The sequence below is a fragment of the Gymnodraco acuticeps genome, unplaced genomic scaffold (assembly GCF_902827175.1).
Source record: "Gymnodraco acuticeps unplaced genomic scaffold, fGymAcu1.1, whole genome shotgun sequence".
NCBI classification, from domain to species: Eukaryota; Metazoa; Chordata; class Actinopteri; order Perciformes; family Bathydraconidae; genus Gymnodraco; species Gymnodraco acuticeps.
In genome coordinates this window covers 2419892-2438836 of record NW_022990391.1, presented here as the reverse complement: position 1 = coordinate 2438836, position 18945 = coordinate 2419892, and the positions used below count along the sequence as shown (strand labels likewise).

The window sequence follows — 18945 nt, the reverse complement described above, 5'->3', positions numbered from 1 at the left end:
TGGATAAATAAAGGTTTTGAATTTGAATTGAATGGATCATTGATCCACCAGGGGGTGCAGTGGGGTTCCACACTGGAGCTCATGTGAAATAAAGTCAGATACAGTACGCTGGATGTACAGCGGAACTTTGTTAAGATCCATATGTCACGGATATCATACTCTGTGCTAAATAAGAGACACGTAATCATTTACAAAACATCACCATGTTGTTATTTAACAAAATAATGTTGTTTAGTCGAAAAAAACGAACGGGAGGAAATGCAGCCCGGCTCTCGATTTGTAATCCTAATTTAATCATCATCTTCACCACGATCATTTATGTTTATGTTCGCCGAATTGACATGAAATCACTGACACATATGAATATACTGTATTCAACTTCATTAAAACGTTATTAACGTGCCTAAACTCAGTAATTCACAAAAAATATTTATATTGTAATGGAGCCTCGTCGGCAGATCAGGCATGAAGGGTGTTATTTTCCCCATAAGGAACAAGTCGCTGCAAATTATCCGGCTTATTACATGGCCACATTCTCAACAAAGTAAATATTAATTGAAATGCTTTTATGGATTTAGAAAATATTTTTATCGATTTAAAAAATAGTTGTATGTATTGATTTAAATTGACATGCATCCGCTAAGAAAAATAGTCCGTTGTTACCGTTTTTTAAACAGTCTGAATGAAACGGCAGCTCTCAGCTGTGTATTTACACAACTTATGGCCCATCAACCACAGCTCTCTCCCCCCCCCCCCCCCCCTGATCTTTCTTCTCCAGCAGCTAAATTAACTGTAGGTTACTCTGAGTGACAAGCTGACACAACACTGTCATTGCAAGTGACCCTCAGTTAGTTGACTTTTATGTTCAACTGCTAAATTCGTTACTGATAAAAAAGGGCTTCTACTGTACCTTATTACCTTAACACTAGAACCGCCAGAGGTTTTTGTATAGGCCTACCTACCACCGTCAAATCCCGCTATTAGAATGCAATGTCTAACAACATAGGGTGCTACATAACACACTTTCAGGAAAAGTCACGGACTGGGAGACTTTAATATTTTATTGAAAAAAAGTTACATTGCACACACACAACACACATCACACAAATTGACCCGATTGGCGGTTCTAGTGTTAAATAAACTCACTAATGAATTAAACCAGTTCAATACACATTATTCTTATTCTTATCATTCTTTATGAGCGCAGAAATAGTCTTAAAATCAGACCAGTTTTTTAAATGAAACCTGACGGCAGGCAGTTAGCTCTGATCACCTATGATAAATGCGCCACACCTAATCGCTGGCCATTCAGCCACAGAGCTCCCTCTATACAAATTAAGGACGGGTGGCGCAGTGGTCTGTGCATCTGATCATCAGATCAAGGGGGGTGCTGGGGAACTCCAGTTCGAAACCCGCTCCTGCCGCCACTGCGTCAGGCCGTTGTGTCCTTGGGCAAGACACTTCACCCGGATTTGCTCCTGTGGGTAATGTCCACAGTAGATGTATAATATCAATGTGTACTTGTAAAAGCGCCTCGATGACTTCGAGGCGTGAAGATGGACAGTGTGGCGCAGTGTGCTGTGCAATGATCATCAGATCAAGGGGTGAAACCCACCGCTGCTGCGTCTGTAAAGCCGTTGTGTCCTTGGGCAAGACACTGCACCTGAACTTGCTCCTCTGGGTATTGTCCACAGTGACCATTGCATGTATACAAAAATATGTGTATTTATAAAGCGCTTTGAGCATCTGGAAAAGCGCTATAATAAATGTAAGGAATTATTATTATTATTAAATCAAACTGTAGACGGTGTGAAAGCACCTATTGTTTAATGGCCGGAATGTGACCTGTGAGCCTTCTGAATTACCGTGGGACAGCACATTCTAAACTAAAATGTTCAATCAATAAAGTAACATCTTATCTTAATAATATCTTCATATTAATAATAATAATAATAAATCATACAGTATGTGTCCGAAAGGGAGCAGGAGGAAGCAAACAGCATAACAAATAAAGAAGTGTAATGTAAACATTTACATTATTATTATGATTATTTAATATATAAAGACTATATATTATTGAATTACAAGATATACTACAAGATATTATAAGATATACTTTAGTTGATCTAAAATATTGATGTGTTCAAATGCTGTTCAAAACACAACTGCAAGTCCATGGAACTTGTCTTTCTGTATTTGAGAATGAAGCGCCATCTCCTGGTTAAAACCTGAAATTGAAAATCTGGCAACGCCCTCTTGGAAAATAGTGGGAGGGCTTAACATTCCTCGATACTGGTTTTAGGCAGGTCGTAGGCAGGAAGCTGTAAGCTGGAGTCTGAAATTAGGTGCTACATCTGTAACGTCAACATAGGCCAACCTGGGAGTGAGGATGTGTTGCCCTGATGCACTAATTCTAACCCCTATGATAACTTTGTTGTAGCTTGGTGTTTTCCAGAAAAAGTAGTATCTCTGCCTATTTCCCTGAGATCTACTCTCCTCTGAAATACCATGGTCAAGAGACCACATTCACTCTCAGTGTCCCTTTGCCCCCTTCTTCCTGCTGAGGGTGGGACAGACTCTGGGTAAACACTTATCTGTTGGAACAGAACTAGATCATTGATGAAGAGCAGTTATTTAAATATCTCTGCAATGCTGTGAAGGATGAGCCTTGGGCGACAGACTGATTATTGGTTAATGTGAACAGTGTTGTACTCCGACTGTCCCTGTCTTACTCGACCTCAGTTAAAGATTTCAGTTCATTTGGAGCCAATTCCTAATGCATTTAATAATGTCATAACTCTTACCCCCTACACCACTTTATAAAAGCACCAGTGGCAACTTGATACTTTTATAAAAAGCCTGCTGTGAAATACACTGTCACTATAACATCAAAATGTGTTCCCTCTTTTATTTGTGGTGTCGTTTTTAAGAAGTGTATGTAGGAAAAAAAATGGAAAAAAATAAGGATGTGTGGGGGTTAAATGTTTTACTGCAGACATTGTGATTGGTAAGGAAGGAAAGCATTTTGGCATTACTCATACTGTTCATGTTAATACATCTGTAAGTTTGAGGATGAAGTTTGTCAGCCCTTTTAGAGATGGGGTAATATAAATCTCTCCCTCTCTCTCTCTGCAGTAAACTACTATTGGTCACACTTCTAAAGATTATTTGTTCAATAAGTACAGTATAGTAATACCAATCATTTTATTTTTGTTATGAAGGTGGCAGCCAACACATTGTCCTCCCCCCAGCACACAGGAAACTACACACACACTTTGTCTTCTCCTCAACATGCCCCCAACTTCAACCTGCTGTCCCCCAGCCACCAGCCAAACTACGCCACCTATAAAGAGGGCTACAACGTTTACGGCATTGAGAGTGTCAAGATCTAACACGGGTAGGAGAGTGATGATTGATGGCTGAAACTTTCCTCACCTCACAGTCATACACATTCTTTAGAATTCACTTTCAATTGGTATCCATTCATACCATCAAACAGCAGCTGTAGTATCATTATGGTGGTGCCTAGCAGCTTCAAGGACACATTTTAATATGGCCAATGGTTCAAAGTGGAACTTGATCTGGTATGCTGTTGAGCGTTTAGTTTTAATGGCAGTTGTGGCATTGAATGACAAAATCAAAGAGGAGATAATTAATCAATGAAAACAGTAGTTATCTTAAAAAGAGGTATTGAGGCCTCATAGAAAAGATAACTGTTTTATTTAAGGCAAACAATTGGCTGGGCCTATTTTTTTTTAAATTGCAACATATAAGTTTACAATATAATGACTTTTATGCAAACATTTTAGGATATTTTTTAAATTCAATGCCAAGTTTCAGTTCCAAAGAGCTTACGCTACTGCTTTGTTTCCAATTTATTAATGTTGGTATTATTATGTTATACTTTTTGCATGTTAAAATGATCATAAAAAGAAGACAAAAGTAATAACTGTTGTTGACTGGCACTGCTGATGGTATGATTCACTAGATGTTCAGGAATGCAGCAGTTGTTCTTGATAAACAAAAGCAACACTGCATGCAAAGTATCTGGATATTATCTAACCTGTGTATGGCTGTGAAACTCCTTTGTCCACTCATCACCTCTCCTCACTCCCTCTCACTCCTCTGTCCCGCTTCCTTCTTTACACTCCTCTCTTCTGCTCTATTCAGCCTCTTTCCCATCCGCTTTTCCATTTGTACTTTGTTTAGTTCCCTGATCAAACTTTCTTACGTTCGAGCCAATCATCCTCTTTTATGGACCGACTCTCTGACCGATCACTTCCATCTGCCGTGATGTCAGCTTTTCATTAGGCAGTCCCATGATTTCATTTTCAGGATAGGATGGTTTGGATGGCAGCATTATCAAACAGCGTTAATAAAACACAGCTGTGTTGCTGTGATGAACACCACTGTTGCTTTGAGATGATTTACCTGTTACAACACATACAGTATGGGAATGTCACAGCTCTGCATGGCCTGATGGAAGACACTGTGGGGACAAATGTGAGGCCCAGGTGCACATTTATACTTCAACTGAGATTTCTACAACAGAAAGGACTAGCAAGTCTGCCTTTAGGGAAGGATGAGCTGAACCTGGGCACTCAACCTTGGAATAGTGGGTCAAAGTGGAAAAGATCAGGGGAAAACTTCTGTCGCATTACATAACCTTCCCCTCAAAGTCAGGAGACCCAGCCAGAATGTGGTTGTTTTAAATAAACAGGAGAACTGTACCCCATTATACACATGTTAGCGTCAGAAGACACTTCTATTGTCACCTCACCCGGCAAATCTTTCCCACCTAGACATACTGTATGTAATACGTAAAGTAGTCTGGAAACAAAATCAAGGCCGGCCCTCGCACACTCATTACACTCCATATAATTATCCTCTGACGATAGGTTCACCATAACAACACATCAATAGAATAGAAACCATTGACGGATGGAGCACAGCCACTCCACTTCCTACTCCAGCTTCTCAACTGTTGTTTCTGTTTAACCTTCTAGATGTTTCTGCTTGGACTACAATGCATTAGTGTTGGAGATTGGCTTGTATAGATGTCTCTTATTCTCTACCGAGTGAATGAACTGAATCTACTTGTATCCATCAATATCATTTATGTTCCCCTAAGGATAGGAATGAGGTACACCACCATATTTTAGTTAAGCCTCACAACAAAGTGATATCCTATATTACATGTATTGAACATTGTTTCTCTCCTTCAGCAAACACAAGCTAAACTCATAACAAATGATTTCAAAAGGAAAGTAGCCCAAAGCTTATTGAGTTATATGATGTAGCAGTATCAGGCACCATGGCCAGGTATCCTTAACAAAAAGATAATGTTAGAAGTTCCTCTAAACCAGAATTCATACTCATTCACAACATATCAATGGTCCTCAATGGTTTCATCTGCCTCAAATGTGTATTCACTTTTGCCCATACTGCAACATACTTCACGATGCTTTGGTCCTGTAATGCTACAGTACATCTCGCTGCATTGAGTGGCCTCAGTAAAAGTTGTTGTATTTTATGTCTCTCTCTTTACCTCCATTTTCAAAATGTATAGATTTATACCATATTCTACTGAGACATATTTTTTGTTTTTTTTATAAAATGGTGAATAATAAAACTCATATCTTCAATTAACACTGGGGACTGTGGCTGGGAGGAAGTGCAGTCTTTTCTCAACCAGAAGGTTGTGGGTTCGATCCCAGCCCTGCAGTCAACATGTCAATGTGTCCTTGGGCAAGATACTGAACCCCTGAGATGCTCCCGATGGCCAACGGTGTGTGAGTGTGTATAAATGTTAGTTCCTAGAGCAAGTGGTGCTAGGTGTGAATGGGTGAATGACTGGTAGTATGTAGAGCACTTTGAGGGGTCGAGAAGACTGTAAGTACAGTCCATTTAACACACTGCTAAGAGCTGCACAGTTAGTGGGTTCCTTTCAGCTATATTCATATGAAATAATAATCAAAGATTGTATTACTATGATGCAAAACTCCAAGCAATCAAGCAATTCTGTTCATTGATTTGTAACATCCCCCCACAATTGACCTTATGCACGTTTGCTATTTGCTGATCACCCACTCATTAAAGCTAGCTTTCAATATTCATATCTATCTCACTCTCTTCATCTCCCTCTTCCTTTCTTGGTGATATTTTTTTTAAATGGGGATCATTGGCAGCTCATGTTGGATATACGTGCCATAGGAATGGGTCTCAATTTAAAAGAATATGTAAAATAAAAATGTGGTAACGCTATATAATGTTGAAGTAAGCAATAGTTAATAGGTAATAAGGTCCTCAGCAGTCCCCAACCTTTTTTGCGCCATGGACCGGTAAGACAATAGTTCACGGACGGGCCTTCCAGGTGTGACGAAATAAAATGATACAACAGGCATAAAAACAAATATGAAGGCGGGCTGGGCGATAGATTTCTGAACAAAATCTTTTGACCGGGGGAAAAAACGCTTCACAAAGACGGAATGTTGGACATAGAAACAGGGTTTTCAGTGCTTCTTTGGCGATCTCAGGATAATCTGCCATGATTTTAATCCAGAACACAGGCAGAGTTGTTGTGGGAAACATACTTTTAAGGCCACCTGTTGATAGCCAGCACGCTTTTCTTCTTTTTTTTTTAAAAGTAAAGTATCACATGACTAAGACGAGCGTCTTGTCAACAGACACAGATGCTCATGATGTATCCAGTCATTTTTCAAAATAACACATATTTCAAACTGATAATCAATAAAATATTTCTTTATTCAATCTTTCTGTGCGGCCTTTCATTTCAAACCTTTATTTATACAGATAAATCCCATTGAGATCATTGATCTCTTTTTCAAGGGAGACCTGCTCAAGTAGTTCCACATGAAACATAAAAACATAAATAGAACAACTAAAGGACATCATACAGCATCATTTACATAATTATTAGGGATGCACGATAATTATCGGCCTGATAATTATCGGTCCGATATTAGGAATTATGACGTCATCCCGATAAACCCGATACCAGTATTAATAGCCAATATACAATATATTTTTTGGGTAAAAAAAAATAAAAAATACTGCGGTGTGGGTGGATTGGGATGAGGGGCGCTTGTTTTTCACTCTGCTCCTCCCGTTTTGCCAGTACTGTGGTATTAGTGGTTTAGGAAGAGGGGAGTTCTTCACAAATCCAGCGCTCCCTAACTCATGCCTGGCTGGGACGTAAATGGTGTGCGGCCGTGAAGTATGGTGGTATGGGCGTTGGAGCTATGTGCAACTCAAGGCATATGCTCGAACGGGAGCTGCCTGGACGCTGCAATCATGTTGCGCACTATCCGTGCTGAGTGTGCTGACTTTTCGTACAATGTCCCACTGTCTGGCTTCCTGCATAAAGTCAAGTGCTCGGCGCAGTTGTGGCGAAATGTCGCTTCTCTGTTTTCATTTAAACAGCTCCTTATATCCGTTAGCGCAGCTAGCTAGCACCAGATGCTAACAACAACAATGCACGTAAGGTCTCTCGCTCGCTCGGGCCACACATACACACACCCTCCCGGTCCTCCAGATGGCCAGTCGGTGCCTTTATATATACAGTCTATGTTCGGTGCCTGCCGGTGAGCGTGGAAGTGTGGTCTGCCACAAGCGGGCGGCAGGAGCGGGGCTGTCAGCATCAGCTTGTAGATGGTATTTTAAACTCAATGCGCTCTGAAACTACAGGGCGGCCAAGGAAAAAAAATACACATGCGTTAATCGCGTTAAAATAATTAGTGGCGTAAAAAAATGTGTTTTATCGGTATCGGTCTTGAGAAGCAGGAAGTTATCGGTATCGGTTTCAAAAAACCAATATCGTGCATCCCTAATAATTATCCACATAAACAGGTACCAATAGCTTCCGATTGAGTAGCATCCAACCGAGCTTTAAAAACATTTAGTGGCACCAGATTGCTCAGTTTACATTTAATTTGCAGACTATTCCAAGACAGAGGAGCTGCGCATCTAAAAGCTTTCTTCCCTAAGACAGTCCTAGCAGTTGGCACATTTAATAAAACCACAGCATTCGATCTCAGGCAGTAGCCACTTACAATTTTCCATGAGATCAGGGAGCAGATATAAGATGGAAGTTTCCCTAACATGGCTTTGTATATAAAAATGTACCAGTGACTGAGCCTCCGTACAGTTAGTGAAAGCAAACCAGCCTTGGCATACGGGGTACAGTGATGGGTTAATGCTTTACAGTTTGTCACAAATCTCAGTGCGCTGTGATACGCAGCATCTAACTTGACCAGTTAATTGGCAGGTGCATTCATATACATCAAATCACCATAGTCCAGCACAGGTAAAAAGGTCACAGTGACTAGCCTTTTCCTGGCCTCAAGCGAGAAACAGGACTTATTTCTGTAGAAGAAACCTAGCCTAACCCTCAGCTTTTTAAGCAGGTTATTGACATGAAGTTTAAAAGTGAGACAATCATCAAGCCAGATACCAAGGTATTTGTAACAGGTAACCACTTCAAGTGTTATTCCTTGCGTAGTTCTAAAAACAGGCTCTGGTGTCTTTTTTGCTTTAGAAAAGTGCATTACCTTGGTTTTCTCAACATTTAAAAGAAGCTCAGAGAGCTGAGTCTGAATAATGTTAAAAACATCCTGTAATTTAACACCAGGGACCTGCACAATACATCACGGTATCGTCCGCATAGAAATGTAAAGTAGCTTCATCCACATTTTCACCTAAACTGATATATATGGAGAATAAAAGTGGACCTAAAACAGAACCTTGGGGAACACAATTAGCAATGTTTAACCACTCAGAGGACAGCCCATCAAAGTGAACACATTAGCCGCTTTCACACCGCTGGACTTGCGGTACTTTAGTGCCGGCACTAAAGTACCACGGCACTGAATCCGCCAGGGGGCTAGTGCCATAGCCGCATTCACACCGCAGGACTTTCCCTGAGGCAAGATTACGCTGACGTCACTTCGTCTTCTTCTTCTCTGGGTTTACTGGCAGGCCGCAAAACCACTTCACGGCGAGTACAAAAAAAAACGAGAGAAGAAGAACTACACGGGGGAGGGGGTATACACACCTTAGTGCAAGTTAGGTGTCAGTATTAAAAAACAGTGGCAATATATATATATAATAACAATAGAAAATCGTTACCACTCTTATTATTGTGGTCTTTAATTTTTTTATAGTCCTGCCTGAGTTTCTTTCTTTTTACCCGGCATCCGTGTGCACTGTGCACGATTCCCAGCTCAAGTAGCTTTTGCGAACATCGCTCAAAACATTTGGAGTTGGGAACTGCTTTCTGTAGAAGCTGCTGCATCCCGTCCTCGGAGAAAATTGCCAGAAGCGCCGACACTTCCTCACCATTCCACCGCTCCGGTGTTGTAGTAGGCCTACGTGTGGTCATAACTGCTTTAAAGTACAAAAAAACTACTCGCTCAGGTGTGGATGTGGTTTTGTAGCGAGGAAAAAAATGGCTGCCTAACAAAACAAATTCAGAGTCTAACGGGGCGTGGTTTGCAATTCGCCCAGCCAATAGAAATAGAATAGAAATTGGCACTCTTTTATCACCAGGTTAGTACCACCTCTCTAGCAGGGACTGAAAATGGCCAAAAGATTTCCCGGCACTGAGTAGTCCCGGCGGTGTGAACGCGACATTATTGGTACTAACGGAACTAAAGAACCAAAGTACCAGGGAAAGTCCTGCGGTGTGAATGCGCCTAACACATTGGGACCTTTCAGAGAGGTAGTTCACAAACCACCCTACTGCATGGCTGGACATGCCTATACTGGCTAGCCTCTGCTTTAAAATGCGATGATCGACGGTGTCAAACGCTTTTGAGCTGCACAACTCTGCTTATTATCTAAAATACTCGCCACATCATTCACCACTTTCATTGTGGCCTGATAACAAATAACCCACTGAGCAGTACCAGTCCCCAGACCAATGGTTTGGGACCACTGCCTAAATGCTTGAATGGTAACTAATTGTAATGTTGCAACACAGGTGCACAACTAAATGCAATTTTGAATCTCAGGGCAGATAATATGGCATCCTATTATATTTATAATTAGATATATTGAGATCATTTGAGATCAGTAATCCAGTGCCGCCTCCTCTGCGGTCAGGGTGTGTAACGGAGTAAGCTGGTGAAAGAGCAGCAGGAGTACCATCTGCTGTGATCAAGCTTCAGTGAGAGCATTGCAATCCAGAGATTGTGGGAAGGCATAGCCAGAACTGAACTCAATAGTTCAAGTAGCAGAGTGGCAGTTCCACAGGCCTCCTGTGACAAAGTATTAAGTGTGAGTGGAGCTAGGTGGATAGATGGGAGCAGAAAGGTATATATTTATAATATCTTCAAGAAGAAACCTGAACAGGAACAAAGAGTTCACGTCTATATGAGGAGAGTGAAAAGACAGCTCAAAAGATATTTTGCCAAGTCTGAGTTGGTCTCAGTTATCTGTCATCGTCTCACATTAAAGCTCACGCTTCAAGAAAATGCTGGTTTAAAAGGAAACTTTTCTTGATTGCTCAGCTGCTGGGCCACACCGCTCTAATCAGTGCACACGAAAAACTGCTGTTGAGGCCATCAATCCATCAAAACTCTTTCAACTGAGAAATGTAATCAGTCAAAGAACCCAGTTTTTCACATTCAACCCAATTTTTACTAAAAACACATTTACACAGAGCACAATGAACAGGAAAGATAATGAAACTGTCGTTAGTTATTTAATAAGATGAAGATAGGTTCAAGGTTCTTTATTGTCAAACTAACATAGCTACAGAGTAATTATGTCGTTGAAAATCTTCGGTCACAGGCTTCTCCAACAATGCAACACAATAATACAGATAAGCAGACAATATTAAAGCAATATTAAAGTATATTATATTAAAAGTAATACAAAAGAAAAATAGTTCTTAAAAAAAGTGGAATAGTGCAGTACAAGTCTATATACAAGTTATTGGAATGATATATTAGATAATAGATAAATAATTACTAAGTAGCAGATGAATGTTGTGAAATTGTTTATATAATATATGATATATAATAAACAAGGTTTGAGTACACTGAGTTTTGCTTTCAGAGCTCCTGTCTTCAGAATGAGTACTTTATGTTGTCAAGGTTGATAACATGTGAATAAAGAATCACATTTAAGTAGTGTTTTAGTGAAGAAAATAAAAATTGAGGACAGCTCTTAACAAAGAAGGATTATTTAATCTTTCTTTGTTAAGAGCTGTCCTCAATTTTTAAATGCTTGAATTAAAAAATTCAGGCAGCAATATGTGGCCACAGAGAGAACATACTTTCTCACCAAAGCTTTCCCTGACAGGTCTTCAAAGGAACACTAAAATGACACTGTTAAACATTGCGGTAACAAAAGGGAAAATATGTCTGTTTTTTTAATGTTGATGAGATTAATTTTATATAAAAAGTTCTGGAATTACGTCTTTAAATGAATTGTGATGATACTGTAATTGTAATAATAATTGTACCTTTATTTGTGAAAGGCCTGTTTGTGGAAGCTTTTTAAAACACTCATGTTCCCGTTTTTTATATAAAACGGCCGTCTCTTTTGTGCATTGCTAGAACATTGTATGTATTCATATTCATTATGAATTCATTCATTCATACCACATTAGTATAAAGTTTGTTGTTAGTGATACATTAAATATTTAAAAAAAAATCATAGCTAGCTATAAAAAAAGCCATAATAAAGGATTTATTCAACATTAATAAGTCAATGGTACCTGCCAAAAGTGAAAATCTGGTGGCATTAAGCCAGAAATGAAATAATGAACAGAACTTGCCAATGCATGTGTAATCTCATGTTTTTAAAAAGTAAAACAACGAGTAGTGTACTGCTTGCACATGCTCTTCAATGTAGTAAACCTAACTCAGTTTGCCTGTTTGTCATGTGCACAGTGAGTATGAAAAACTTGGACAAGAAGAAACTGTGTAAAAAACATTATTTTTGATCGTTTTTGATACGTTTCTGGGTCATTTTAGAACCAGTAGGCCAAGGGGGATACATAATAACAGCCTGTTCCCCTCGGCTGCAAACAGAGGTTATGTTACATTCTCTATTCCCTATTCAAAGTGTACTAATATTAAATGCAGAATAAATGCGATAATATAGTAATAATAAAACCAGTGTCATGAGTATACTGCAGAGACTTCTGAAGGGGGACACTGTACAAATATTCAAGTCTATTAAGAACAATACGTTTTTGTCTTTAAAGAAAATGCAAGATGATTGCTTTTCTAATAATACATTTAATTCCACACTCAAGATAAGTTAAAATTATTTTCTACGTTGCAATGCATCCCACAATGCATTTAAATCACATCAGGCTGATAATCATTTTAAGGAATTGTTCAGGATTTTAGGAAAAACGCTATCACTGAAACCAGTTTTTAAATTTCTTCCAGACATGAGATTGATATAAATCTTCTCTTGTAAAAAAAGTAAATAAGCACATTTCCCAAAACAATGAACCATTCCTTTAGGGTAAGTGTTGTGTTACAACATCTTTTCTAGGTAGTTGTTGTTTGGGTTTCATGATTAAAACTTTTTTTTGTTGTACAGATGAAATTCACAGATGCGATGCGCTCCAAAGCTCGTCTATCCATCACAGGATCGACCGGTGAGAATGGTCGTGTCCCGGTGGCTTACCTCCGTCCAGGATTACCCATGAGCCTCAGCATGACTGACCTGTCCTGACCTGACCCATGCCAGTGCCTTACAGCCGCGCCACACATCCTCCTGCCCTCTGACAGTGAGTGGAAATGCTTGTCATCTCCGTTGGTGACCAATTACCACTCACCATGGGTGATCTACCCTGATTTTCAATCTGGAGTTTCCCAATCATATCACGCTGAGGACTCCTGATCTTACTATTTATTATTTCGCCTACAAAGACTGGACACAAGTTGTCCCCCACCACTGGCTGTCAGGTTTTAGCAAAGACCTGCCAACCTACAAAGTGAATCACTGAACCATCAGCAAAAAGATGGCTGGTCATTTATAATTAATAAAAAAACAATTAAGCACAGTGGACAGTTTTTAAACAAACACATCATTGTTTCGTAGATTTTTGCCATGGAGGCTTTAGAGACTAAGGACAACAGCGATGCTGACGTTAATGCAATAACAAGATTAATCAGGGATGTGATCAGGAATTGTGTGTATACAAAAAGAGTCTTGGTTAAAGTGCTTTGAACAAAGACGGATGTCCTGAAAAAATCACATCCATGAAATAATAGTAAATGTAATAACAGATTATGATAATGGTGTTATTGTTCTTAATTATTTTTCTTAATTCTGCCTGAAAATTCCTAATTAGTAGAGTCTTTTACCAAACCCAAGGGATGCATGGACTGATAAACACACACACAAACACACACACACACTGGTATTGTACATAGACTATACACAGGGATGGGCGGAAACAAAGCCTAAAATCCTAAAACTTATAAGCAAAAAGTAGAACATCAGTTTTCAGCGGGAATTTTGATAAAAAACATAAGCCATTGAAATAGTTTGGACCACTGACACGTTGTCCAGCAGGGAGGACAGCTTGACCCCAGGACAGGGCTTTAGTCTAGTGTTGCAGAGCGCTACATCAGCTAATGGCCAGACACAGTTTGGGTTATGTGAATGTTCTTTCACTGTGGCTGTTGTCTCTGTGGTACAGTTGACTTTGCAAGCTTTCAAAGGGCCACATGTTGTATTCTCCAGCCAATAAAGCAGCTGCTCAGGAGGGGTTTGGCTCACAGCCCAGCTAGGCACAGTGACTACAAATATGTGCATAATTCAAATATCAGTTATGATGCTGTAAGTTACATTTGCAGACCATTTCAAGTATATTTTACTTGGGGCAATAAGCCCCAATATAGCGAGGGGCTTGAAAAGGCTGAGACTCAGTTACAGCTGGTCCCTGGTTACACAAGCTTAGAGGATGGATAATGGTGGAACAGCTTGCGGAATAAAAAAAAGAAAAAGTTTCATAATGTTTGGAATAATGTCAAAACAGGACAAATTATCTGTGCAGTGTTATCAAAAGATAGATTATATATGTATATAATATACATTACATTTATATGTTCATATAAATATGGTGCTTCAAATACAAATTAAAAAAGATCCTGCCCACCCCTGTCTATAGGTCAGCTCACAATACAGATCCTAATCACCTATACACAACCCCAATACACACTGACATACCTCAGCACATACACACTTCAACCCTAACATTTGCACGTGCACATGCACATATTATTGTCAAATAAGTTCTAAAGCCAACTGGATAATGTGCCAAACAGACTGAGAACCAATCAGAGCTCTCCATGCTCAGCCAATGGCAGCTGCTGATACTGAAACCTGAGCCAATGGGAGCGCTCACTGCTGTGAGATGGACAAGAAACTGTGAAAAAGTCCTTCCTTTTAATAAACATACTGCATTGATGATGGCATCGAAGACGAGGAAGCCGAAAAGAGGATGAAGAAAAACATTTGCATGTCACTTTGAGTTTTGCTTTACGATAAATTGACAGCCGGAAGCTTTGAGCCTGGCTGCATTTTAATGTTTAATAATAATAGTAATAAGAATAATATCAACGATTTAATTGCAGTAATAATGTGGTTCTTGTTATGTATAGTGTATGTTTTTAAGAACTCAAGTATGCTATTTTTCTTTCACCAGGAGGCTGTTATTAATGCTATTAGTTAGAGGCGAGCTGGTTAACTTCTCCCACAACATTCAACATGTTGAGAACGTCTGGTTTGAGAGAAGCTGAAACTGTCAGAAATCTTCTTCTGACATTTCATATCTTAGACGCATATCATGAGATTTCCATGGTGGTGTTATCAAACACTGATAGAGATGTGGAAATGATCCCTCATCACTTTCTTGGTAGTTGATTTTCACCAAAGTAAATTATGATTTGGGATGGATACCCCGAATATTTTTTGACATATGAGTATAACCACATAGTATTTAGTTTATTTGTGATCTGACTGTTTCATTATATATTAAACTTGCCTGCCCTCAAAATGTTTTTATAGAGAAACACACAGACTCATATAACATAAGACATGAGTCCTGAGATTTGAACCCATTGCATTTGTCTTTTGTTTAAAATGACTTTTGTTTATGTTGACAATGATCTTTAATGGTCATATGAATTATGACTGTCTTTAAGGAATAAAGAGTGTGATATGAAAGTGTTAATAAAATGCGTGTAGGGAGAAGGTGTGTGACTGATAAGAGATATTACTGTCCATTTTATATTTCAGCCTCTCCTGAATTAATATCTTTGGACATCCTGCACTAGCTGTTTTATTGTAGAGATCACTACAGTATCTTCTGGATATTTTCTATTCTATATTTCTATCATTGACCTTCTACTTTCCCCTTATTTTGTATGTAGGCTACTCTTAATATGTATATGTTTTCATCAAATATAACATATTCAATAAAAAAATGCAATAACGTGCTTTAACCACTAGGCGGTGCGGGTTAAAAAACTGTCAACCTTAATAAATTATACTTTATCAAGATGTTACAAATAACACACAGCATACAATGCCATAATAACTTTATATTATTAGTGTAGGACACTATATATATATATAAGGTATACTTGTAGATGTGTATATATATATATATAAGGTATACTTGTAGATGTGTAGTTTTATTCGTGTTTTCACATAATTGTACAGGATATTGCTATATTATTTCACGTATTGTAGTTCTACACATTAATATCTGAGCCATATCCGTCATTTAATGGTAAGCTGTTGAAATTGTGATTCCATAGATGTGTCTCCCATCACCAAAAACCCCTGACTATTCTCTCAACTCAGTATTTACATTCTTATATTCAAAGAAAATCAGTAATATCTTTAAAAACTACAAGTCCTTTTCTATCAGCTGTGCACCGTTATGGTGTAAATATAATCTACGAATTGGATCAAATATAAAAGTCAGCCGAATTAGTGTTGATACTGCAAGGAGACGTATTGTGTGAAGAGAAATGGAAGATATTGTTTAATTGCTGATTTATGATCCATGTCACATATTCAGTTTCGGCTGCAGTTCTTCCAGTTTGTCCAAAGGTCTTCTCATCAGGGCTCTATAAATAAAGAACTAGGGCAGATGTGTAATATTTAATGCAGCCGAACCGTGTATTACAATGCTGTTATGTGATGACTTTCAAAGAGAAAGGCAAGCACACTCGGAATTAAGTATTATTCTAAAACATTTTTTAAATGTTTTCGGATTTCACATCGCATAAACACCATATCCCAACATGCATTACAGCTAAAACATCCAATCACCGAGCTTCAACGATAGCTGAGGATTATGGGTATGTTTTAAAAACCTCTGAAAAAGGAAATGTGTTTCACAGAATCGAAAGGGAAACACCTGGGAAAAGCAGTGTACACAATTTAAACCAATTAATGTCATGTAATCACATAAACTGATGTGTTTTAGTGGATAAGTATGGCAGATATCACTGTCAAATCATTTGACAGTTTTGTTATGAAAACTTCAAGACCGGAAATACTGTTTTCACCCCGTGAGGGTTGACGCTAATTTTATATAGGGGAAAGACATACATCCTGGCGAGACCTCAAATAATCTTCGTAATATCTATCAAACTATAGATCCTACACATCCACTGGACGTGGATTCTAAAAGTACAATATACACTTCTCGCTAGAAATCTAATCAAAAAGCATTTTAATGGCCAACCTATTGTACAATTTAGAATTTTCCAGAGAGGGTTATTTGTGAATATACGACCCTCCGGAGCGTTTGCAATTGCCGCAAATTGTTGTTTCTTACACGACCACTAGAGTTGCTGAACTTTAAAACATGACTACATGTAGTAATAAGCTGCTGAACAATCAACCTATTTGGTCGTATGAGTTGGAGGACTTGTTGTTATATTTCCATCACACTTGCATTTCCCAAACATTAGCTTGTTACTGTTTTCTTGTTATCTTGCTCGTTTCCTAACTTCTAACATATTGTTGTGCTTAAACGTATCCAAACCGTTCTCCAGTCTCCAAATGCACAATTGTTAACAGTTTGTAAAAACATCTAACCTGGATTCTACTACACGCTTCATCCGAATGTGAACAAATGAACTTTAGATTTTCTCACCTGTTATACACTACTTCTCTGATATTTTATGATATGCTTTAGATTTTAATCCTGAATCATGTTAAAGTTTGAGGACTGGGAATTCAAAGATGCACTGAACTTTCCTCTATTCTTCTTTGCTTTTGAAATTGTCATTGTTTGAAAAACGGTGTACCCAACATGAAGATTAGAGCTGCCTATGGGAGAAAAGCAAGCCATTTTGAAACTGAGAGAAGATGGAAAATCCATCAGAGCCTTGGCCATAGCCAGTACAACCATTTCAACCCAGTCTCACGGCATTTCGTGTTCACCAAAACACGATTTTTAATCTATTGATTCGTGTTCCCCAACACGATTTGCCCCTTTTTTTTCGTGTTGCACAGCACGATTTTTTTCGTGTTGCACAGCACGATTTTAAAAGCAATGTATTTCTATTGCCTGCAGCACGTATTTTTCTCCGGTCGGGTCGAGGAAGACCTGAAGCTGTGTGGTTCATAAAAACATGTTCTTACTCAATATCAAGCCACAATTATTGCTTTTATTTTAAATCGTATAATTTCGGTCTTTTGTTGCCGTCTGTGAGGAAAATAAATGGGGCTCAGAGCCTCAGGATACTGAAATCTGTATTTTTAAATATTTTTTTCCTTCTAATTTGTTATTCTTTTCAAAATAACACACTGTTATTTACTCACCAATAACACACAATTATTCTTGATTTTATTTATTGGTTTAATTCCATAATCTCTGGCTTTTTTGGCGTCCGTCAGGAACTGAATTTCAAAATAAAATATCCGGAAACAGACGTAGGACGATAAGGGACATTTCAAGCGTCATTGCAATTGTCAACCTTTCTGAGTTTAGGATGGCCGAAGACACTACACTACCCATAATCCCCAGCTATCGTTTAGGACTACAGTCCCCCGTAAGGTTACGCAGAGCGTCTAACAGCTGTGTGAAATGGAACGAAACCACCCAGACTATCCAAAACTGGAATCGAACGCCCCCCCCAGAACTACACATGCTGGATGCTGGCTGTTGTGTTTCGCCAAATGTTCTATGGGACGTCTCTACTGAACGTTTTCGTTTTTCCCACAATTAGAGGTTGCCAGTATTAAACACATTGGCGTTATCAAATGTAAAACTATTATATATTATTTATTATAATTAATAAATGGGTGAAAATCGCTATATATACCCACATGACAGCTCATTGTTACTTTGTAATTCTACTCCACTACAATTCAGAGGTTATGCTGGTATTTTTACTCCACTGCATTTATTTCAGTTACTTTGCAGATTCTGATTAATTATGTGAAATATAAACAACCCTTAAATCAGACTTTAGTTACACCTGAGTAAAATTCAGGTAAGGTGATTGTCAAGTGCCAACAATCAGGAGAGATATTTGATAGTTGGTGCTTGAGAAGACTAAACATGTATCTGCAATTGACATGAATGGAAACGAGTAATAAAGTATATTCATTACTCGTTATTCTCTACTAATAGTTCATTAAAGACTGTATATTATGGCTATTTTGCACATCCCTTTCAAGATTTTCAAAGGTTTATTGACATATCATATACACAACTACGGTGTAGTTATGCAATGAATGAAACACTTGGGTCACAGGTTCCTCAACAGTGCATTACAAGACATCTATCAATATGTTTGTACCTCCACCATTAAACTGTCATATTCTGCACATTTCTTATTCTATCTACATACATACGAGTATAATTCATATGTATAATATCAGTTAAAATAAGTGCTTCAACATAGTTAACATTGCAGGAAAGCA

At 38.5% G+C, this 18945-nt stretch overlaps 1 protein-coding gene across 8 annotated transcripts in view; it reads left to right on the top strand.

Moving 5' to 3' along the window:
- Positions 1–15246, top strand: part of LOC117551595 (glutamate receptor 2-like) — a 148637-nt gene extending 133391 nt beyond the window's left edge. For 3 of the 8 annotated variants that reach the window (XR_004569820.1, XM_034224513.1, XM_034224510.1), the window contains one exon: positions 12583–15246. Coding sequence is in view for 5 of the 8 variants with exons in the window: in XM_034224513.1 (XP_034080404.1) it covers positions 12583–12717 (135 nt within the window). In the remaining 3 variants the exon portion in view is untranslated. Of the gene's footprint in view, positions 1–3215; positions 3398–12582 lie in introns of those variants that run through there. The other 5 variants (XM_034224512.1, XM_034224509.1, XR_004569819.1 and 2 more) reach the window with 4 other exon arrangements.
- The last annotated feature ends 3699 nt before the right edge of the window (positions 15247–18945 follow it).